The sequence below is a fragment of the Clupea harengus genome, chromosome 1 (genome assembly GCF_900700415.2).
Source record: "Clupea harengus chromosome 1, Ch_v2.0.2, whole genome shotgun sequence".
NCBI lineage: Eukaryota > Metazoa > Chordata > Actinopteri > Clupeiformes > Clupeidae > Clupea > Clupea harengus.
The window spans coordinates 29,816,985-29,840,154 of record NC_045152.1 but is presented as its reverse complement, the minus strand read 5'-3'; the positions used below and the strand labels follow the sequence as shown (position 1 = coordinate 29,840,154).

General features: G+C 43.5%; 2 protein-coding genes across 4 annotated transcripts; both read right to left on the bottom strand.

The window, feature by feature from the left end:
- Positions 1–239: 239 nt before the first annotated feature.
- On the bottom strand, positions 240–8,668 carry wipf2b (WAS/WASL interacting protein family, member 2b). Of its 2 annotated transcripts, none has more exons than XM_031575348.2 (8): positions 8,545–8,668; positions 7,370–7,485; positions 6,840–6,972; positions 6,159–6,266; positions 5,076–5,813; positions 4,649–4,852; positions 3,687–3,788; positions 240–3,363 (listed from the first exon to the last, which is right to left on the bottom strand). In XM_031575348.2, exons 2-8 carry the CDS (start codon positions 7,433–7,435, stop codon positions 3,323–3,325), a joined length of 1,392 nt encoding a protein of 463 aa, XP_031431208.1. In that variant the 5' UTR covers positions 7,436–7,485; positions 8,545–8,668; the 3' UTR covers positions 240–3,322. The 2 variants fall into 2 exon arrangements, with proteins under 2 accessions (XP_031431208.1, XP_042564618.1); XM_042708684.1 differs by having other exon boundaries at positions 8,440–8,555.
- Positions 8,669–14,509: 5,841 nt separating this feature from the next.
- Positions 14,510–18,737, bottom strand: LOC116224405. Of its 2 annotated transcripts, none has more exons than XM_031584063.2 (8): positions 18,046–18,737; positions 17,765–17,853; positions 17,605–17,641; positions 16,343–16,451; positions 15,731–16,113; positions 15,101–15,181; positions 14,963–14,984; positions 14,510–14,845 (listed from the first exon to the last, which is right to left on the bottom strand). In XM_031584063.2, the coding sequence occupies exons 1-8, from the start codon at positions 18,091–18,093 to the stop codon at positions 14,730–14,732; spliced, it is 885 nt and encodes a 294-aa protein (XP_031439923.1). In that variant the 5' UTR covers positions 18,094–18,737; the 3' UTR covers positions 14,510–14,729. The 2 variants fall into 2 exon arrangements, with proteins under 2 accessions (XP_031439923.1, XP_031439871.1); XM_031584011.1 differs by lacking the exon at positions 18,046–18,737 and adding an exon at positions 16,637–17,413 and having other exon boundaries at positions 17,765–17,822.
- Positions 18,738–23,170: the final 4,433 nt, after the last annotated feature.

Sequence of the window (23,170 nt, the reverse complement as noted above, 5' to 3'; positions counted from 1 at the left end):
TAAAAAGTTCCTTTGTTTTCCTGAATTAACATGACTATACAGTATGTCAGAGAAATGAAGTCAGTCACATACTAGAGCAACATCCATCCAGACAAAAAAGTTGATTAACTGCACATTACTCTGTCATAATGGGGATCTAATTATGCAGACAATTCTGTTCCAAATTTAAAGGTTTTGAAAAACTGGCCCTTGTAGATCATTTTCAATTTGAAGACAGAAGCCAAAAACAGAAGACAACATTTTTTTTTCTCTTAGGGTTTTATTTTTACCTTGTACAACACAACTGGCAGAGAGAAGTGCGACAACTGACAGAGAAGACAAGGGCTTTTGTTTACTTTTAAAAGCCTGGAATAAGAGTGAATTGGAAAAAAAGGATGAAAAGTAATGGAGGCTCTCAATGTGAGTAAGTTAATGCTCCTGCAGACATATCTACAGTACAGCCACCCTCTGTGTCCCGCAGAGAGGGACCGCCAAGAGGAGGACAGCGAAAAGCAAGCGAGATTTAAGACAGAAGAGAGAAGGAAGAAAGGACAGAGTGCAGCTAGCTAACGATTAGCGGCCGGCTTGCTACAAAGCCTGTGCCTTCCCATCAATTCTGACCCCCCCCCCCCCCCAAAAAAAATCCGTTTAGTCACTATATTACAAGCTTTTTACAACTTCAAAATAGATCAATAGCTATTACTACCATCTTGCCCTACATGTAGGCCTAGTGTAAATATACTTTTTTTTGTTTCGTCTGATTATTAGTGTTTATTTTCTTACAAATCACGTACCGACAAGTTACAGTAGATCTGTATAAGGCATACCACCACAAACAGGGAGGTGGGAGGAAGTGACAGACGGTGCAAAGCTGATAAGCATATTTTTGTTTAGTTTTTTGTTTTCTTAGCAGGGTTGGGGGAGGATGATGGTGATGGACACAGGGTTAATTTTTATGGTATGCAGAATAGATTACAGGGCAATCGCACACTTGATCACAGGCCAGGAACCATAGGCGCAGGAACCATAGGCGCAGGAACCTGCCTCGTGGAACGGTTCCCAGTCCTGCCTACAAATCCTCTTCCTCCTACAAGCATGTCTACACCAGTGTGTGCTGGGATACTGGCTCACAGGTCGGAGAGCAAAGGATCATCTCCCAGAACACTTCACTGCAGCTGACACTGATGCGATCAATTAACTTCTGAGAACCAGGAAATGAATGCAACTGAATAGGAGTGGGCTAGACAGCGGAATATGCAGAGAAGAGGAAAACTCATCTGGATCATGCTTGCTAGTAATTGGCCACATGAACAGCAAATAAATAGCATTTGTCTGCATCAATTTAAACCATATGGAATCAATAAACATCTTCATTCTGCCATTAAAAAAAAAAACAATAAGAAAAAGGAAAGAAAATCAATCAAATTGGCAAGATTCTCAGTGCTGGGATCAAAAATTGCTGCTCCTTCATATTTCACATGACATGATGAAGCCTGTATTCTTTGTGTTACCGAGATGACAAAAATAAACAAAAAAAACAACAACTAAATACTTTGAGGGAATTCCCTGCCCAAATGCACCACTGTGTTGGCCTGCAGTTTCAACAGTGGTCAAAAGATAACAGACGAGTGCTTCTCCCTTAAGCAGTGACTCCACTACACTTTAGCACAACACTGCCCATCAGGAGAAGCCCGACCCACATGCCCCTTTCCCATACGGTCAGGCCAAACAGCCAAACAGCCTGGGGTCTTTCCATTATACACCAATACAATAATACACTTGGACTTGTTGTGCTGCCTCTATACTAGCTCCATGCCAAGCATTTACAGTATGTGCAGTAGCTATAGTCTGGCAGCACTAGCAGGAGCAGCAGTAGTAACAGTAGTGTTCTTTCTACACACACACACTCACAAAGCATTGCTGATATTGAACAGGTCATTCAAGACTCTCCATCTTAGGCCTGTCTGGCACGACTGGGATCATGCAAACCTGCCTCGTTTTGGAAAAAAACTGGAAAAAAAAGAAAAGGTATTTCTTAAAAGAGATACACAGTACATGTACAAAGGGGCGTTGGAAGCACATGCAGATGGTTCAGAGTAATCTACCGATTGACAAGTATCAGTTTGGACACATAATACGGAAATACTAGTAGCAGTTGAGGGACCAGTGCCTTATTGCCGTGCATCCCAAACTCTGGCCCATTTTCTGAGTGTCTGTTCAACGTACCACGACACGGCCAACCTTTGACCCCTTTGCTTAGATGCCCTCCATTTTCTACAGACATGCATGCATAGTTCATGGGTACCGGCGTGGTCTGGCGTTGCGTGAGTGGCCGGTTGAGTGGGAAAATAACATGTTCCAGTTGGGTTTTTGCTTCCGTTGGCACTTCTTTTTTTTTTTTCTTAGTCTTCCCAGAGAGTACCTTATCAAAACATGTCCCCCCTTTTGTTGAAACTTCTGAGTGTGCGAGGGAGTGAGCAGGTCTAATTTCAGCGGCCCTTCTTCAAGCAATAATAAAGGAATGATAATGCCCTCTCTGTCCACCAGGGAGTGCTCCTGTCCCCTGTCCTTCCAAAATTCTGCCACCTGGTGGCAGCAGTTATGAGTCTCTGTCAGCTTCTCAGCAGGAGAGTCTTTAAGTTCCTCCATTTCCCTGATGACTGACGCATTCACAGTGCTTAATCTTCAAAATCTTTCACTAAACATCATCATAACAACTTAAACGAAAAGAGACAAAATTATAACCCATGGCTTGGAATGGTGCTGCTGCCAACGTACGCCTTTTAAAGGCTAGGGAAGGTAGCTAACTAACAAAACAAAACTAGCCTGCAGCTCAGGCTAGGAATAGTGTTACTTTGTAAGCATCTCTTTTTAAGGATGCACCAACATCAGGTAAGACAGCAATGTCAAAAAGGGGAACACAACACAACAGTAAGAAAAACAGAAAGGAATCATTGGCCTTTGTCTCTCCCTCTCTTCAAAAACATATCTTACATCTCCAAAATCCCATGAGCAGATAAGAGTTGTGCATCTGTCCGTCTGTATCATCTTTGTGTCTCCCTGTGGAGGTCCTCAGTCCTGGCTGGTGCTCAAGTGGGCTGAAGTGGTTAAAGGGGATGGAGACCAGTGCATTCTGGGAGTTCTGAGCGTTTGCATGAGATGCTGTCTGGTTAGGACAAGTATGTTAATAAGACACAGCCATGAGTGAGTAATGTGTGTGATTCGCAGATTAGTTATCTCTATGACTGTGTAGATATTTATATGTGTGTGTGTGTGTGTGTGTGTGTGTGTGAGCGAACGAGAGACCGTTGTCTCCTGGTCAGCAGGCAACTGTTCACAGTGTTCACCTCCCCACAGGGGGAAGAGGAGGGGCCCCTCTCATCACTGTCAAAGGAAACACACACACGTTAATCACACATCACACACACAATATCTCACAGAAACACACATTCTCTTGTACTAACACAAATGCACACTCACACTCTGGCATGCCAATCACACACAATATATATCCAATATAAACACTAACATCTTACACTTATATGCAAATCTACACACACACACACACACACACACACACACACACACACACACACACACACACACACACACACACACACACACACACACACACACACACACACACACACACACACACACACACACACACACACACACACACACTTCAAGGTGCAGAGGAAGCTCACCTCTGTTGGCTTTGCTGGGGTAGATCTTAGTGAAGTGCCTGTACTCGTCCGGAGGGGGGAAGTCGTCCAGAGGGTGGAAGGAATACTTGGACTCAAAGTCATCTGAGAGAGAAATAAGGAATGAAAGAAAGAAAGAAAGACGGAAAGAAAGTAGAGAAAAAGAAACAGGAAAAATGGCAAAACATTAATTAGTATCAGTATCCAAATCCCCTACATCACCCAATCGCCCTCACCTACTTCTGCTCATAGACACTCAGGAGGAGACAAGGACACGGCGTGAGGAAGCGTGAGCATAGAGGCCCGTTTGGGACACAGCCCCATAAAGACTTCCTGCACATGCCTTTGTCATTCTCCAAGTCTAGCTGGAGACCGTGAGCCTGATCTGGCTGCAGACCAGTGCTCCCCCATTCAGACGCTGGAAAAGCTGGAAGGGGCTCAAGCTCTGGCTTGGCTGGATCGCTCCTCCCACAGAAAGCCAACCAACAAAAGGATCAGTCTGCCTGCTGGCTATTGTGTACTGTACAAACAGGACTGCTAACGCAGAGAGAGATTTTTAAACCAGACCGGGACAGAGGCGTTGCTGAGAAAATCTCCTTCTCCCTTGACCGAAAAATCAACGGTTTGAACGGCTGCTGCCACAAGCTGAAATGCCTTTCAAGATGGTGGCAAATACTGAGTTTCAAAGTCTACACATAAAACCCTCAGTGGTTAGTGGTCAACTGGTCAATGTTCTCATGATGTTCAACAGGCTGTGATATCCAAAAGCGCGCACACACACGCACACGCACACACACACACACACACACACACACACACACACACTCATTTTCCGATCAGTTTACAGTCCCTGGGAGTGTTTTGGATTGGCTGGAGAGAGGGCAGACAGGTGATGATGTGATGAATGAGTGAATGAGAGAGACTGAGATGCGGGTGATGTCAGGAGGGCGTGAGCGCGAACTCACCTACGAAGGAGCGGGGAGTGGAGGTGTGTCCATTTCGGATGGGCGGGGGAGGGGGCGGGGGCCCGGCAGGGGTGCGGGAGGGGGGAGGGGGAGGCTTGCCTCGACCGGGAGCTTCGGAGGTGCTGCCGTGCGTCCGGTAGGGGGGCGGCGGAGGAGGAGGGGCTTCTCTGCCATTCCGCGATGGCTGCCCGGGCACGGGAGGAGCTATACACACACAGACACACACACAAAGGGGATACACGTATACACACACACAGAAGAACAAGCAAAAACATCAGTGAAAATGACCTGGGTCACACAGAGAGCACCAGCTGTCAAATCATGGAATACATTACGCTAGCAGAGAACAGAGAAAGAGAAAGAAAGCAATAAAGAAAGTGAGAGACGGTTGAAGAAAAGAAGGAGCCCGTCTCTAGAGGGGTCTTACCTGCTCCTCGTCCTGGGGGGTCGCGTACAGGAGGCGGGGGTCGTCCTCCCGGCGGAGTCGGGGAGGGGGGTGGCGGGGGTGCATGAGCGCGCGTGGGGGTGTGGCCGGCAGAGGATGGCTTCTTGCTGAGGGAGTTTTGCCTTTGGGGCAGCTCGGGGGCAGCCTCGCTGCCTGGGCTCGAGGGCCCGTTAGCTACACCCTGGCGGTATGGAGGAGGTGGGGGCGCCAGCGAGGAGGAAGAGGAGGAGCAAGAGGAAGAGGAGGAGCCACCCGTGGGAGGACGGCGGTTGTTGAGCGGGGAGGGTGGGGGTTTGGCGAGAGGTGGCAGGGGGGCATTTTCGCGCACGGGAGCGGGCGAGGAACCCCTCTGCCCCGGCGTGGGGGGCAGGGGCTTCTCGCGGTTGTAGGAGGAGGGAGAGGAGGAGGAAGAGGAGGTAGGGGTGGCCGCTTTGGGCGGGGGTGGCGCGTTGCCGCGGCGAGACACCGGTGGGGGCGGCGGGGGGGCCGAGCAGCTGTGCTTCATCCCAGGAGAGGAGGAGGAGGAGGGGTTACCACCACTAGCGGGGCGAGACAGGTCCGGCAGGGAGGGTCGCTGGGAGCGAGACTGCTCGGGGGGCGATGTTGACCCTGGCGACAGTTGCTGGGAGGGACTGTCGCCTTCATCGTGGCGACCGGGAGGGCGGGGCGCCGCAGGACGAGAGCCAGGCGGTTGCATTGCTGACCGCCCGACAGAACCATCTGGAGAGCACAGGATACATTAATATTGACCTAAGAAACTAAACAAGCCACACCAGTCTTCAAAAGATGCCACCACTTTATCCCTCATTTACAACAATATCTTAAGACTTTTATAACTGTCTTCGATCTCATGACATACCCATGATCAATAAAAGGCATATCAAACAAACTTCATGAATACTTTGAGTGATATATTAAAAATTTAAATGCAATCTTGTGAAATGTTTCTCCAATTACTTTTCCCCCCCGCCAGCCAGGTAATTCAAACAGGTAGACTAATTTAAGGGGAAAAAAAAAAGAATCAGTAAAGAACACCATAAACGTAGTCGTCTAAAGGTAACTTGCCTCCCACTGGTCGCAGCTTTGGCACGCCTCCTTGGAAAAGCCCACCCACTGGCTGCATGGAACCCGACACAGCCCCTGGACTGGCACTGCCACTACTTCCTTTGGGCTCTACGGAGAGTGGAAACACACCAGCAAAACATCAGGGAACGGCTGCACCTCTCAGCTCCATCTCTCTTTCTGTGTCACACAAGCACATCTTCACACACAAACATTTACAGTTCTCAGCTGCCATCAGACACTCCTAACAGACAACTACAAGTTTACTGGTCTTAACTTCTTTCTGTGACAGAGAGCTTTGTTGTAAGTACTAAGATAAGGTAAGATACAACTCAGCTCATCTGAACAGCAGTGAACAGTGTAAATCTGGAGGGAAAAGGGGGGGGGCTTGTTCAAAACCTTTCTTTTATTAATACCTTCAAACTGCCAGTGGATTGCATTCAGTATCATAACATGTGATCAGCAAAGACCTAGTATACATTTATTATATCATCCACAGATTAGTTACCTGGGGGTTGCAACCTAAAAAACGAAATGCTTATTAGCTTGGTAAAAGGAACATAAAAATCAATGCAAATAATAAATGTACTTGTTTTTTTTAGATAAATATTTTTTTCAACTCTTTCAATATGTTTTGTAAGTACATGTACAGATCCTCACGATGAGTTTATATCAGCAGCTTACTCTCGATGATGGGTGCACTCCGATCATTCACAACAGCAGCCTTCTTCAGCTTGGACCCTTTGCAGATGTCGGTCAAAAGCATGTTGCGCCCTTTAGCCTCATCTTTGTTCAGTTTGGGTGGGGTCGTGTTGGCCTGGTAAAACAGGGGGGCAAGGTTTTTCTTAGGCATGGGTAAAATACACTGGTGAAGACCACAGCCCCTGGCACTACCGGTAGACACGGTGTAGACAACATGGCTTATGTCATCACTACACTGTCCAGTTTTACAGGGCATGCATGGGGTTGCTTCTCTAAGCTACATTGCACACATTATTTATAGAGACCACAGAGCATGTATCTCACAACAATACATTTCTGAGTTTGTCAGAAAATCCTTAAAGGATGGGCAGAGGGTACATAACTAATGCTTTCAATACAAATAGCCGTTAAATGCCTACGCAGACAAGAACCGGCAAAGGAGATAAAGTAGGCCCAAGAACAGCTTATAGATGTGATTAAAACACTGATGGCAAGGTGTAGTGTATGCTTACCTGGCTGAAGGTGGGAGGAGGAGGTGGTCCACCAGGTGGTGGAGGGGGAGGGGGAGGGATCGGCATCTTAGCCCTCACAGCGGCACTCTCTTAGATACACATTAAGAAGGACTCACCTGTAACCACACCACAAAACAGAATTAGTCGTGTCTATCCATAAAAAAATGTCACCCAGGTCATAAATACATTAATTCGATTCAATCTGGATATTCGGTATCAGTTTCTACTGACATAGACAGCTGCTTACTTTACGCATCGTGCCGCATTAAACCACAACACCACACCCAAGGATTCCCTAGCTAATAGTTAAGTATCTACCTTTAAACAGAAAATATAGTTTATTGGCACTCTCCCACTCAGTCGTCTAAACGTATCTGTCTAGTGCAAATACAATCCACAGAGGACCAACAATACTAGCCGGCTGCATTACGCTATTTAGAAGCGATGATTACTGCTAATGTTACGCTCTTACTAGTCACAGTCTTTGACGTATATCATAGGGCTAGCTATGGCTGGGGCACCATATCATTACATATTATTTTCTAACGTTACTGTGTCTGCTAGCTGAATACGACTACTGCCTTTCGGGTTAGCTGTCTAAATTACTAAGCTTCTCTCGTGACAAGTGGCTAGCAACACAAACGTTGACTAAACCGAGCAACACATACAAGAAATGTATGGGGGGGGGGGGAGACAAGTCACAAAATCAAGAAAAGAAATCTCTTTCTCGGCCTTCGTCATCTTGTCATTAACGATTCTAGGCTGGTTGATCTTAGCGCCAGAATTTTGGCAAAAGATTTGCTGGCTAATATCAAAGCTAACAATCTAGCTAGCGATGTTGTGCCAAACTGACGGAAGAAACTCAAGTCAAACAAGTAATCAGTAATCAAGCATGTAAGCCAAGCAGAAGTACCGAGGCCAAGTGATCAGATAATATGTATATCTTCCTTATAAACAAACTAGTTGGCCGACTTGTCATATAAACAAATGTCTCCAGCTGCTCATCTTACACTACAAGCAAACAACTTTAGCTGGCTAACGATAGCTAGCTGACGTTATGGTAAACTAACATCAAATACTCAGCCTGTGCGAATGCAATCTCGGTTGTTACATGTGTATAACAAATGGCCTTGGATGGCATGGCGTGGATGAATTTCACGTGTGAATGACATTACCTGACTATTTCAGATATCGATCATGCTACTGACAACCGAGATTTCACCCAGGCATCTTATCACGACTTCAGATGAAGCTAGAAGCCTCGATTTCGAACACCACTAGAGTTCGCAAGTCTTTGCTTCCGGGTCGCCTCATTCGGTTCATATGGTAAAATAAAAGTTGCTGTGGGTTAGCCATGTAAGGTTTAAAAAATATGTAATTTCTGCATTTTTTCCCAGCTGCACGAGGACCTCTAATGTAATGCATGGCATCGTAAGTGAAATCGATGATGATAAATGGCGAATGGAAACATATAGAACTATTTTTATTGTCCACATGATCGCAATAACAAAGACTTTTAATTAAACAAATTCTGTTTCAATAATGTTAGTTAGGCCTATACTGTCGTGAAAGAGGCAGCCTATATGTCTGTAAAAAAGAGGCCACTTAAAGCAAAATTGCAGTTATATGCCTGCATGTAGATTGTGAAATGCTGTGAACTGCAGTGCAATTATAGCCCTCCATGTCGTATGTGGAACCTAGGATTATTACATTTAAAAATGCACAGGAAACAATCTCCATGTGTCAGCTCTTAGGGGGCTAGCTCTCTCAACCTCATGTTTATACATACATCTAAAAAAGACAGCTGCCCTCCACTCTAGCCACAGAACATACCTTACAACGGTATGCCACAGGGATAGGACATGGGGTGTGAAAGCCCCCTTGGCAGCAACAACTTTAACCAAAAGTAGTTCTAACTGTTAAAAATGGCTGTATTTGGCAACAAACAGAGTTAAGAATAAGGAGAGGATTGGGGTGGGCAGTGATATGGTCCTCCAAGGATTAGAACCTCGACTGGGTTTAAAGGAACAGTTTGAGATACGAACACTGTTCACCTTGAAGCAACCCAACTCATGTGCTTCCAGTTTTGTTAAACATTTAAAGCAGCATTATGGTGTTTTGGTTAAAAACTAGCAAGCTACTTCCATATAAAGCATGCAAAAGCCTTGCAGACACTGCCATCTCACATAAGCTGGCTAACGACCTAACTGTTGTCTTTTGGCAAAATTGTTGGCAATATAGTCTGCAAGGTGCTCCAACCTGTACCACAGAAATACATAGGGCAGAGTCTGGATGGCTAGTGGGAACAACGTGTGTTTATCTATCCTTCACTTTATTATATACCAGCAAAATCAATTTGAAGATGATACCAAAACTAGTTGCTAGTTTCTGTTGTCTGTCATCACTTTTGACCCTTTTGATCCAGACTCTGCACTATGTATTTCTGTGGTACAGATTGGAGCACCTTGCAGATAAGCCAACCCAGTTAGGATGTTAGCAAGCTTTTGTGAGATGGGAGTGTCTGCCAGGCTTTTGCATGCTTTATATGGACGTAGCTTGCTGGTTTTAAACCAAAACGCCATAATGCTACTTTAAATGTAGTAACAAAACTGGAAGCACTGGTAGCACGAGTTGGAGTGGAACTCGAACTCAGAAACTCCAGGCGTAACAAATAAAAACAACCCCTGCTTCAGTGAGCCTCATTTTACATCATTATCAATGGTGGCATACATACCTCACAGAGTTAGCTGTGTCAAGGGCTAAAACCACTTTTACTGCATGGGAAGATGTGTGAAGGTAAAAATGTTCAAGAAAGCAGTTGTAGCCTACATAATAAAGGAGCGAATACCAAAAACAAAACTGCTCGCTTTTGAGCCATGGTGGCTGTGGGTAGACGAAGCGTAGACCCAGACGATTGGCCTACCGGATGTACATTCTTCAGTTTACTAATGGATTAACATGACAACGTGAATTATTTTTTATTTATTTTTATAAATTCGCTTTGATATTTCAACACAACACTTGAATATTGTGAAAAATATCGAAGAAATTACACTGACAAGTGCTACAGGCGGAATATGTGCGCGGGGGAGGGGGCGTGGCGACGGTGGTTAGTGATCTACCCTGATAACTGCACATATTTAAGTGTTATAAGCAGAATATCTGTGCAGGGGGAGGGGGCGTGGCGGTGGCTGGCGATGTACCCTGATAATTTCACATATTTAAGTGTTATAGGCAGAATATCTGTGCGGGGGGAGGGGGCGTGGCGGCGGTTACAAACACGCACGCGCGTGCAGGTACATCAGTGGGCCGCAAATTACTTTCTAGTCAGAATGGTGGTCCCTGGGACAAAACCAGTTGAAAACCCCTGCCCTACCACATGTGATGCCCTTTTGGGTAACCTAAACAGGTGTAAAGGTGTGTTCATATAAGTACATTCATTTATTCACTCATTCCTCCATCCATTCATGAGCCATGACTATCAAACATGGCTTGGCCAGCTTGATTGTTCATGAAGAGAAGTACTGTGTGTTTGGTACGCCACATGTGAGCATCTATTGCTAACAAGATCACTAAATGGCTGTGTGCTGATGCGGCAGCCCCATACCGGAACAATATCTGGGACGGCTTCATGCTAGATCAGGGCCAGATCTGTTCTGGAGAAGAAAGCAGGTGTTTTTTGTTAAATATGTTACACTTCATGTCTTTCATTTTTCCTTACTTACAGCAGATTTGCTAATATATAATGCAGAGCAAACTAGTTGTGATATAGTAAAGGTAGGCTTCCACAAATAGAAACCACAAGTATGTAATGGTATATTCAGCTCTGTGTTAAAAAGTTAAGTACATACACTGTATGCCATTTATATAGCCGTTACATTGATGCGAAGTAAAACACCAATCAGAATTGCTCCAAAACAAATAAAAGGCCGACCATTGTGTTATATACTTGGATAGGTTTGTATCAAACATTAACACAAGACTTCAAGTTTTGATATTTCTATTTTGATTGTATATGGTCCTGTGAACGAGAGATTCCCACTACCCATCCTGGATATGCACTTGGTCCCTGCTGCTCTGGGACTAAAGACCCCATGAAAAGCTTTCACAGCACAACATTGTAAACTGTATTGCCAAGAGACACCAGTTAACACAATGAAGCATATAGTAAAACCACTACAGGAAATACGTTAGGAAAGAGGCTTCATAGTCATCTCCACTACCAAAACAGGACAAGGCCTCAATTTGAAAAAGGCAAGACAACATTTGATTAATACAAATCTGTCCTTTATTGCAGTCAACATGTAGAGGCAAAAAGTCCAGACAGGTCATTGTGACCAGAGGAGCAGTCGAATCAGACTTCAGTCGTATGGGATACTACAGGGAGAAGAAACAAAAACCTTTTTAATTGCACATTTGTTGTCTGAAATCCTACGGTACGCCACTGCTCCAGGCAGAGCTGTTCAACTTCAACCAAACAAACATTTGTGACTACAGGTATAGATTTGTTAGAGACCTGCCAGGCTGCATTTTTAAACATTAACGTGTGACCATGCCAAACCACAACACTCAAAGTTCCTAGACCCTTGCACTGAATCAGATTCCTTGTGAAAACATTTTTAAGAGCAAACGGTTTGGACCATCCAAGTGGTTCCTTGTATAATCATAACTCCCTTACCAGTAGTTCCAGTGTGGGCAGCCACAGCACCCTCACTTGCATCATCTTGCGATTACGCACAAATAGAAAGGGACACAGTCAAAAGGGAGGCGCAAACATTCAAAGTGTTCCATCAAAACAGACATGCACTGATGTCCTTACCGGTAGCTGCAGTGTGGTCAGATGTAGTTGGGGGATTTGGTGTTGGGGTGGTAGCCACAGCATCTTCACTTGCTGAATCATCTTCACTTGCATCATCATCATCATCATCATCTTCACTTGCTCCATCTTAGGATAACCATACAAAAGTGAACATTTAACCAACACAATCAAGACTCAACAGAACCCATAATATCGTAAAAAAATAAATAAATAAAAAAAACCTCCACCAGCTTCAGTAGGGGCAGATGTGGTCTGGTTGTGGGGATTGGGTGTTGTGGTGGAAACCACATCATCACTTTGGCGGTCCACAGCATCTTCACTGGCCCCATCTTGGGATTCCACATGAGTGAGGGGGCCAGAGAGAAGCCAAGGGACACACATTTTATACAAAAACCAAACTTGCAGAAAACCACACAAAAACTAAAAAGAAACACCCTACCAGTAACTTCAGTTTGTGCAGAAGTTGTCTGGTTGTGTGATTAGTGCTGGCGGGGTAGGTAGCCACAGCATCTTCACTTGCTCCACCTTAGGATAAACATACAAGAGTCAACATTTATCCAACACAATCAAGACTCAACACAACCCATAAACATCGTTAAAAGGAAACCTCACCACCAGCTTCAGTAGGGGCAGAGGTGGTCTGGTTGTGGGGAACGGGTGTTGTGGTGACAACCACATCACTTTGGCGGTCAACTGCAGAGGCCTTAAAGTTCACATCTCTCTTCGGAAAACCGAATGCTGTTCAAAGGAAGACAAAACGAGTGACTATTTCAGACAGAATTTCAAGATAAAACACAACCAACAGAAACCAGAGGAAAACTTACCATTACAGACACAAGCAATGAGGACACACACAACCACCTTTGCAAATGACGCCATGTTTAACAGTCAATAAACAACAACGGAAGGGATAACTCCGCGGAACCATTAACGCAGTCTTATAAAGGCACGACGCCCTCGTTCTCGTTTCAATAATAACCATGGGTCACGTGAGTTACAGGTGTGCATCGTTTAGCGAGGCAGCCCGTTGTCTCTGCACAACAGCGAAGCATAGCTCATTTGGGCATGGTTTCGCTTATTATCTTTCAAAGCAGCTGTGTATCACCATCAATTCGGCTTCATTTTCAGTCAAAGACTGTTTGGCATCTGTCGGCAATGACCGCTTAAGAGGTTTCTTATCGTCGTTGTTGCCTGAAATGTGTATGGGATATGTCATTATTTTTTGTAGGTTATCCGAAACGACGTGACTCGGATTTGAACTTTAATGCTAAAAGCATTCACTAAGCCTACTCTGACTGACTATGCCATGAATTATTGGTCTATTTTAGTCACTATACTAAAAATCTTTGCTGGCATGTGTTGCCTGTCTCATCTCGCGGAGGTTCGCTTTTACTATTTCGTAAAATGCTTTTTCATGTAGGAAAAACATGCGGAACTTTGCTGTGACTTTGCTAAATGTGAATGCCATTTCTTTATCGATTACGTTTTTAATCTGACATTGTTACCGATTTCATTTGTGAAAGAGACTATTTACTCAGTGACCAGATTTTCAGATTTGCAAACTAACTGAATTGTTGCCCCATGAACATGTCAGATGACGCTCAGTAGGCCTATAGCTGCCCGAGTTATTCAGGAAGCGCAATGTCTAAAAGCAATGACATTGTGAGATTTTGATGTCATTTCTGTGATAGTAATGTATTGTTAATATTGCTAAGTAAGATTATGGTGGATATATACCTGCATATCAATCCTGCATAACATAACGCTAGTTTTATAGATGAAATAAAGACATTTGGCACCTTTCATCTAACTGTGAACCATTCCATTGAAATGAGTTGAAGTTGTGTCTAAAAGGCTTACAAGAGAAATCTGTGTTGATTCACACATTAATGTGCAACGATGTCCACATTACAACAAAGCAAATCCAACAAAATATTTTTTAAGTGCATGTAACTTATACCATAAGACACAGCGTGGTGAGGGAGCAACAGATCCCTACAAGGCTGGAAAAAGCAGACACGATCTCTCTCTTTCTCTCTCACTCTCTTTCTCTCTCACTGTTTTGTCTGTAAATAGTAATGTTCTACATAACGGTTTCAATCATTAACGTAAGTTAACACATTAGTGTAAAGTAATACACAATTGAATCTGAATAAATTAGCCTTAAGCACTGATACATGTTGGAACTCATGGGTTGTCCTACTCCTGAAGTTGTCTAACTTGTCAGCTTTTTATGTTCTGCTCCAGTTACATAGAAATACTCACAACACAGATCAAGTGTCCAATGGAAAGGATTTTATTTTGAACTCCATTCAGAGCAACATCATAACAATACTGGCGCACGTGGCTCCTGCCCTTGTGCAGTCCGTTATGATCGCACCCTCAGCCCAAAGGGAAGGTACTTTGAAAGTGGTCAGATCAGTACTTTCACAAGCCCCTGCCTGGGCCCAAAGCAACTGGGATCGTGGACCTTGAATCTTCAGGCCCAAAGCAAAACATTGAAATTAAAGGAGGTTCAACTCCTCTTCCTGCCACAAGAGGTCAATCCTGACCTTTACCACAGCAGCAAAAGAGTCTGCAGATGCCAGAGGCTAAGCGTGATGACAGCGATGGCCTCCTGGTCCTCTCTGGGGAATGGGTAACAGGCTTCTCCACCACTGTAATACAGAGCACATCACTGTTTTATACTTCTCATGACAAAACCCTCATCTACCTTCAGGCTGTATAAGAATGAATAATACTAGGTTAGGCACAGGAGAATACTGTACTCATACCTGGCGATGGAGCTATAGATCTCTACGTTGAGAGGGTGGAAAGAAGATGGTATTTATTATGTGAATGTAGCAACATAAACACCTAAATGATACACAATATTAATATTTATCATCTTATGATGTGAAATTTCTATTAACTTTAGATTTCCAGTGGATTGTAAAGATCCTTTTTCTCCGCTGTTTATCCTCTCCTCTTGAGGACTTCATATTTGCTGAGTCCTGAAAGATCAACAACGATGAAAGAACACATTGTTTCATTACTATACTATGAACATGTGACAACATGTGACAAGTTTAACTGAAAAGAAAAAGTGTCTTTCTATTTATAGGTCTATAGTAGTAATGTCTAGTATCTTAACTACTGTGAATAGGAATAAGCACTGCTGAACTTTCAAAGGACAAATGTGTCAGAATAAATCTGCCTTTGTCAAGAATGACAATGACACACACAGTTCACTGAATGATTGCAGCAACAGTGATCTCCCAGAGACTGGACCTGAAAAATACTACTGTTGACAGGTTGGTGCTTGAAGTATTGCACATCAACACTGCAGGTTTAGTTTTATTTCTTAACTATTGTGGATGACTTCATCTATTTTATTTCTTAACTATTGTGGATGACTTCATCATAATTTTTTCCTTCTTAGCCTCTCTCAGAGAAAAAAAAAAGTATAACACTTCATTACCTCATGAAGGAATTTTCATTCACACCGTCGCCTTTCTAAATGATCTCATTTAGCATATAGTTGGTTTGTGAATGTCCTTTACCTCGTGGGAGCTCATGGCTAGAGTTGCAACAGCCTCCTCTGGCCTGGTGGAAAGGCTGGAGGAGGACACATGTGGTCTCTCAGTAGGAAGATCTTTCACAGAGCAGGTGGAGGTACTGTGAGGCCTACTCATCTCACTAGTGATACTGCTGCAGCTACTGTTTCTGCTGCTGCTGCTGGAGCTGATCAGGGTTTCAGTGACTCCTCTCTTTGCCAGAACACTGCCCCCTTGTCCAGGGCACAGAGTCCCACTGTGTCCACCACAGTCCTGGGACCGGAGGTTGTCCTCAGGCAGGCGGGAAGTGGACACTGAGGTGTCTGACTCTGAGATGGAGTACTCTGAGACTGAGACGGCCTCAGTGTCTGTGTCAGACTCTAACAAGGCTGTAACAGCAGGCCATGCAGAGGTTACTATCACCAGCTGATATTCAGCACTAAACATCAAATCCAGAAAACGTAAACAAGGTTGCTTTTCATGCTGGCTTCTAATGACTAAAGTTAATGACAGATAAACTATTTAACATAACAAGAATGTATCTGTTTACATCTGGCTTTACAGAAAAAAAATATTTGCTCTATATTAATGTGAGGGCAACAAACAATCACAAATCACCTCTCTTTCTGGCCATTATGTCCACGGCGTCATGAAGTAAGTTAGCCACGTTTTTGGAGATGGCTGTGGTGAGCAGCTTTATGACTGGCCCTCTCTCTAGCACAAACACCTGTGGCAACAGTTAAGTTAAGATTTCATGCATAGCTATGGATTGTATTTATACACAGGTCTTTACAAAACTGTGTTGTTTGATGTATGAATTTGAATAGTGAGATGATGTTACAAACAATGCTAATTTCTTCTAATGGAATAATCTGGTGTGTAGATCTTCCTGCTGTGGGGACCTTGCAGTACCTGTGGAAGGAAGGGCATCTCTAATGCTTGTGTCCTCATTCTGGATGCATGCAGCAACCGTAAGCGACTTGGAGCATTTACGAGTCTCTCAAGTAGGTTTCTGGATGCCTCAAGGACAAAGTGATCCATAATAAATCTAATGAAGTCCTCAAATTGAAAGTAGTTGTCCTCCTGGGTGACACTTCCCTCTGCCCTGGTGGATTGCCCGTGTGAAATAAACCTCCTCAAGTCGATCAGTAGCATTGATGTAATGTGAATCAGGTCAATGAAGGCTTCTTTCGTTTGAGTTTGATTTCTATATTTTTCTAGGAACTCGGAGATGTCCTGACAGCCCGCATAGAACCCTCTCCTCCAGACAGCATACCCGGGAGTCAACGTCTCCAGGAGCAATGTTGGGATTTCCAGGGCCTTGGCAACAACAAACTTGAATTGTTTAGCCTGGGTCTGCCTGCTTTTTGGTAATCGTTTGTAGTAAAGAGAGCTGAAGTCAGCATGTTACTGTCTAGCTGGCATGGGGCTCTCCATATCACCAATTGTGTGGGCCATTTCATCGATGCCGGCTCTTTCTCTTTGGGGACCTTTGGGGAACTCCTCACAGCCAGGTGCAGCCTGCACCAGCAGTATAGGGAGGCGGCTTAGAGCAGCAGATTCCCCCTGGGTGGCACTTGGCTCCATCCGTTTGCACACCCGCAAGGCAGGCATCAAAAAGTCCAGGGTGAGGAATCCTACGCATCTTATAATTTTTCTTATGGCCCAGTCCAGCTCCTCATCAGAGAACTAGATTATAAAAATCATAGATTGACTGACACATACTGGAGATATGCTCCTGCCTGCACTCATGGAGAATATAGTGTTGAGGTACTGTATACAAGGTTGTATGTATTTTTCAAATACACAAGCAAACAGGCTCATAAAAAGTCACATACTCAAAGCAGACATTAAAAAGCAAACATTAGAAACCGCCTTACCGCGATAAGGAAAGCAGCCCTGATCATCTGCAATTCCCTGAAATACAAAGAGAGTATAAGCTTAAAACACTTGTTCATGGACACTGATGGTGACATAGATAGTTATCAGTGGGTTACCAAGCAATTCCATGATGGGGTTGAACATCTAAAGGTGACTTACTCAGCAGAAAACTGCTCGGTGAAAGGTAGGATACTGACTGCACAGATGTCCACATCAAGGAGTTCGTCAAAATATTGACGCACAATCTCCTGCAAGAAAAAGACAAAACAAAAAATAGATACTGTCAAATGTAGTTTGCACTCACCTTTGTGCAAACAGATGTTTATGGAATAAGATCACAATTACTTTAACTGCCTGGAGTCTAAATTCATGGCCAATATGCTGTTTCCCCTTTTTTTTCCAGTTTCCCCTCTGATATTTAAATCGACAAAACTACATACCCCAAGGTCTCGAGGTCCCGAGTTAAATCTTCCTGAAGTACTCGCCATCGTGTATTGAAAGGAGCTATACTAAAATGCATGCACTGGAGTAACACCTTACAAGTGAATGAATAAATGCAGTCACCTTGCTTTATAGAACTTTCAGGTTACCCTACGTCACAAAGCTGGAAAAGTGTTCTCACAAAGAATGCCATCTAAATGTCATGACAACAATTTTAGCTATGAGGGACAGACAACACATGCCAGCAAAGATTTTTAGTATAGTGACTAAAATAGACCAATAATTCATGGCATAGTCAGTCAGAGTAGGCTTAGTGAATGCTTTTAGCATTAAAGTTCAAATCCGAGTCACGTCGTTTCGGATAACCTACAATAAATAATGACATATCCAATACACATTTCAGACAACAACGACGATAAGAAACCTCTTAAGCGGTCATTGCCGACAGATGCCAAACAGTCTTTGACTGAAAATGAAGCCGAATTGATGGTGATACACAGCTGCTTTGAAAGATAATACGCGAAACCATGCCCAAATGAGCTATGCTTCGCTGTTGTGCAGAGACAACGGGCTGCCTCGCTAAACGATGCACACCTGTAACTCACGTGACCCTGGTTATTATTGAAACGAGAACGAGGGCGTCGTGCCTTTATAAGACTGCGTTAATGGTTCCGTGGAGTTATCCCTTCCGTTGTTGTTTATTGATTGTTAAACATGGCTTCATTTACAAAGGTGGTTGTGTGTGTCCTCATTGCTTGTGTCTGTAATGGTAAGTTTTCCTCTGGTTTCTGTTGGTTGTGTTTTATCTTGAAATTCTGTCTGAAATAGTCACTCGCTTTGTCTTCCTCAGCATTCGGTTTTCCGAAGAGAGATGTGAACTTTAAGGCCTCTGCAGTTGACCGCCAAAGTGATGATGTGGTTGTCACCACAACAGCCGTTCCCCACAACCAGACCACCTCTGCCCCTACTGAAGCTGGTGGTGAGGTTTCCTTTTAACGATATTTATGGGTTCTGTTGAGTCTTGATTGTGTTTGTTAAATGTTGACTCTTGTATGTTTATCCTAAGATGGAGCAAGTGAAGATGCTGTGGCTACTACCCCAGCACCTAATCCACACAACCAGACAACTTCTGCACAAACTGAAGTTACTGGTAGGGTGTTTCTTTTTAGTTTTTGTGTGGTTTTCTGCAAGTTTGGTTTTTGTATAAAATGTGTGTAAGTGTGTCCCTTGGCTTCTCTCTGGCCCCCTCACTCATGTGGAATCCCAAGATGGGGCCAGTGAAGATGCTGTGGACCGCCAAAGTGATGATGTGGTTGTCGCCACAACACCCAATCCCCACAACCAGACCACATCTGCCCCTACTGAAGCTGGTGGAGGTTTTTTTTTTTTTTTTTTTACGATCTTTTTTGGGTTCTGTTGAGTCTTGATTGTGTTGGTTAAATGTTCACTTTTGTATGGTTATCCTGAGATGGAGCAGGTGAAGATGATTCAGATGATGATGATGATGCAGATGATGATGCAAGTGACGATGATGCAGATGATGATGATGCAAGTGATGATGCTGTGGCTACCACCCCAACACCAAATCCACCAACTACATCTGACCGCACTGCAGCTACCGGTAAGGACATCAGTGCATGTCTGTTTTGATGGAACACTTTGAATGTTTGCGCCCCCCTTTTGACGGTGTCCCTTTCTATTTGTGCGTAATCGCAAGATGATGCAAGTGAGGGTGCTGTGGCTGCCCACACTGGAACTACTGGTAAGGGAGTTATGATTATACAAGGAACCACTTGGATGGTCCAAACCGTTTGCTCTTAAAAATGTATTCACAAGGAATCTGATTCAGTGCAAGGGTCTAGGAACTTTGAGTGTTGTGGTTTGGCATGGTCACACGTTAATGTTTAAAAATGCAGCCTGGCAGGTCTCTAACAAATCTATACCTGTAGTCACAAATGTTTGTTTGGTTGAAGTTGAACAGCTCTGCCTGGAGCAGTGGCATACCGTAGGATTTCAGACAACAAATGTGCAATTAAAAAGGTTTTTGTTTCTTCTCCCTGTAGTATCCCATACGACTGAAGTCTGATTCGACTGCTCCTCTGGTCACAATGACCTGTCTGGACTTTTTGCCTCTACATGTTGACTGCAATAAAGGACAGATTTGTATTTTTTAATCAAATGTTGTCTTGCCTTTTTCAAATTGAGGCCTTGTCCTGTTTTGGTAGTGGAGATGACTATGAAGCCTCTTTCCTAACGTATTTCCTGTAGTGGTTTTACTATATGCTTCATGCAACAAGGCCTTCAACGACTCTACAATTTTAAAAGCATCTAGTTTTGTCTGAATTTGTAAAATGGTTGAACTGGTAGTGATGCACTATAATGGTGAACTGCTTGTGGCATTTCAATAATCTCTACTGTACTGTTTGACATGTACATCTCAAGTGAATTTGCGTGGTAAGTGGTAAACTGATGTCCGTCCCTACTAAGGGAGTACTGGCCTTAGTAGGCTAACCCCCTGAAAGGCATTCAAACAATAACAGCCTAGTTGAGGCTGAGGGAACCTTGCCATTGTGTTAACTGGTGTCTCTTGGCAATACAGTTTACAATGTTGTGCTGTGAAAGCTTTTCATGGGGTCAGAGCAGCAGGGACCAAATGCATATCCAGGATGGGTAGTGGGAATCTCTTGTTCACAGGACCATATACAATCAAAATAGAAATATTGAAGTCTTGTGTTAATGTTTGATACAAACCTATCCAAGTATATAACACAATGGTCGGCCTTTTATTTGTTTTGGAGCAATTCTGATTGGTGTTTTACTTCGCATCAATGTAACGGCTATATAAATGGCATACAGTGTATGTACTTAACTTTTTTAACACAGAGCTGAATATACAATTACATACTTGTGGTATCTATTTGTGGAAGCCTACCTTTATATCACAACTAGTTTGCTCTGCATTATATATTAGCAAATCTGCTGTAAGTAAGGAAAAATGAAAGACATGAAGTGTAACATATTTAACAAAAAACACCTGCTTTCTTCTCACGTAAGAACAGATCTGGCCCTGATCTAGCATGAAGCCGTCCCAGATATTGTTCCGGTATGGGGCTGCCGCATCAGCACACAGCCATTTAGTGATCTTGTTAGCAATAGATGCTCACATATGGCGTACCAAACACACAGTACTTCTCTTCATGAACAATCAAGCTGGCCAAGCCATGTTTGATAGTCATGGCTCATGAATGGATGGAGGAATGAGTGAATAAATGAATGTACTTATATGAACACACCTTTACACCTAACTATGTACCCGTTTAGATTACCCAAAAGGGCTTCACATGTGGTAGACGATCGGCCTACCGGATGTACTTCTAGAATTTTTGATTGGTTAAGATTAGTTACCAGGCAGGAACGGAAAACACCATTGGCTAATACCAGGACCTTTACTTTTTTTTGCTGAGCTACAATGTCGTTTGCCTGACTTTTAATGTGGTGTCACGTTTAACGCTGCTGTTCAACATTAATAGCAATATGTTAGGTGTAATTTGTAGCGGTAAATAACATAAACGTCACTAACGTGAGTGATTGATAAAGGATATATGTTACACATCACAAACACACATAATCGATGTTTTTTTTGTGTGAAAGTGATTTAATTGGTTAGCTCAAATAAAAGTATCTTACGTGAGCTAACTACCTATCGTAACAGTGTTAATTATCGGCAAACATTCACGTTGTCATGTTAATCCATTAGTAAACTGAAGAATGTACATCCGGTAGGCCAATCGTCTGGGTCTACGCTTCGTCTACCCACAGCCACCATGGCTCAAAAGCGAGCAGTTTTATTTTTGGTATTCGCTTTTTTCATTATGTAGGCTACAACTGCTTTCTTGAACATTTTTACCTTCACACATCTTCCCATGCAGTAAAAGTGGTTTTAGCCCTTGACACAGCTAACTCTCTGTGAGGTATGTATGCCACCATTGATAATGATGTAAAATGAGGCTCACTGAAGCAGGGGTTGTTTTTATTTGTTACGCCTGGAGTTTCTGAGTTCGAGTTCCACTCCAACTCATGTGCTACCAGTGCTTCCAGTTTTGTTACTACATTTAAAGTAGCATTATGGCGTTTTTGTTTAAAACCAGCAAGCTACGTCCATATAAAGCATGCAAAAGCCTGGCAGACACTCCCATCTCACAAAAGCTTGCTAACATCCTAACTGGGTTGGCTTATCTGCAAGGTGCTCCAATCTGTACCACAGAAATACATAGTGCAGAGTCTGGATGGCTAGTGGGAACAACGTGTATTTATCTATCCTTCACTTTATCATATACCAGCAAAATGTATTTGAAGATGATACCAAAACTAGTTGCTAGTTTCTGTTGTCTTTCATCACTTTTGACCCTAATTGCAGGATGACACACAGCACATGAACACATACACATTCTCTCAACCTAATACTGTATTGCAGAGCCCATCCTGTATTGTCTCTCCCTCTGATCCTCCTGAAATAGGTCTGTTGCTATCCCTCTGCTAACAGTTAAATGTTTAGTCACTTAGCTTCAGTGTGTCAAATTTAGTTTGAAAGACATTCTCTAGTGATGGGACTCCACCACCAGGTGACTAGCCCAATGCCTGCTTAAACAACCAAACAACCAAGATTCTTGCATTGAATATTATTCAGTAGGTGCACTACCCCACACATTTATAGTAATGAGCTAGGATAATGCACTTCCTAAAAAAAAATCGTGATTTTTGGCAAAACAGTTTTTGAGTTATTGTCATGTGTCATTTGCAGCCTATGAGTGGGGAGACTGTCAACTTGTCTGTGGGCATTGGTCGTATCCTGTCATTGTGTTGTGTGTTTGTGAATTATTTGTCCTATTGCTGGGGTCGACTGGTGTTCTTATTTATTTATTCTTTGCCACTTTTTGGTTGTTTAAGCAGGCATTGGGCTAGTCACCTGGTGGTGGAGTCCCATCAGTGCATGCCAACAGCTTATCACTAATACAGTGGGGTTGCTGTGTCACTCTGGTCACTTTTCGTGTGGAGTGTGTGTGTGCGTGTTTGTGTGTGCTTGTTCCCGAAAGGTTTGTCTGAGCCCTGGAGTTAGCCTGCCTC

Bases quoted from the DNA above. Each gene is read 5' to 3' on its own strand.
- wipf2b (XM_031575348.2), bottom strand. From the start codon at position 7,435: ATGCCGATCCCTCCCCCTCCCCCTCCACCACCTGGTGGACCACCTCCT. The intron at 6,267-6,839 runs GTAAGCTGCTGA...CACTCTCCGTAG, and splicing joins GAGTGCACCCATCATCGAGA to AGCCCAAAGGAAGTAGTGGC. The intron at 3,364-3,686 runs GTGAGCTTCCTC...TTCCTTTGACAG, and splicing joins CCCCAGCAAAGCCAACAGAG to TGATGAGAGGGGCCCCTCCT.
- LOC116224405 (XM_031584011.1), bottom strand. From the start codon at position 16,879: ATGCTACTGATCGACTTGAGGAGGTTTATTTCACACGGGCAATCCACC. The intron at 16,452-16,636 runs GTACTGCAAGGT...CTGTTGCCACAG, and splicing joins AGATGCCCTTCCTTCCACAG to GTGTTTGTGCTAGAGAGAGG. The intron at 14,846-14,962 runs GTATGAGTACAG...TCTGTATTACAG, and splicing joins ATCTATAGCTCCATCGCCAG to TGGTGGAGAAGCCTGTTACC.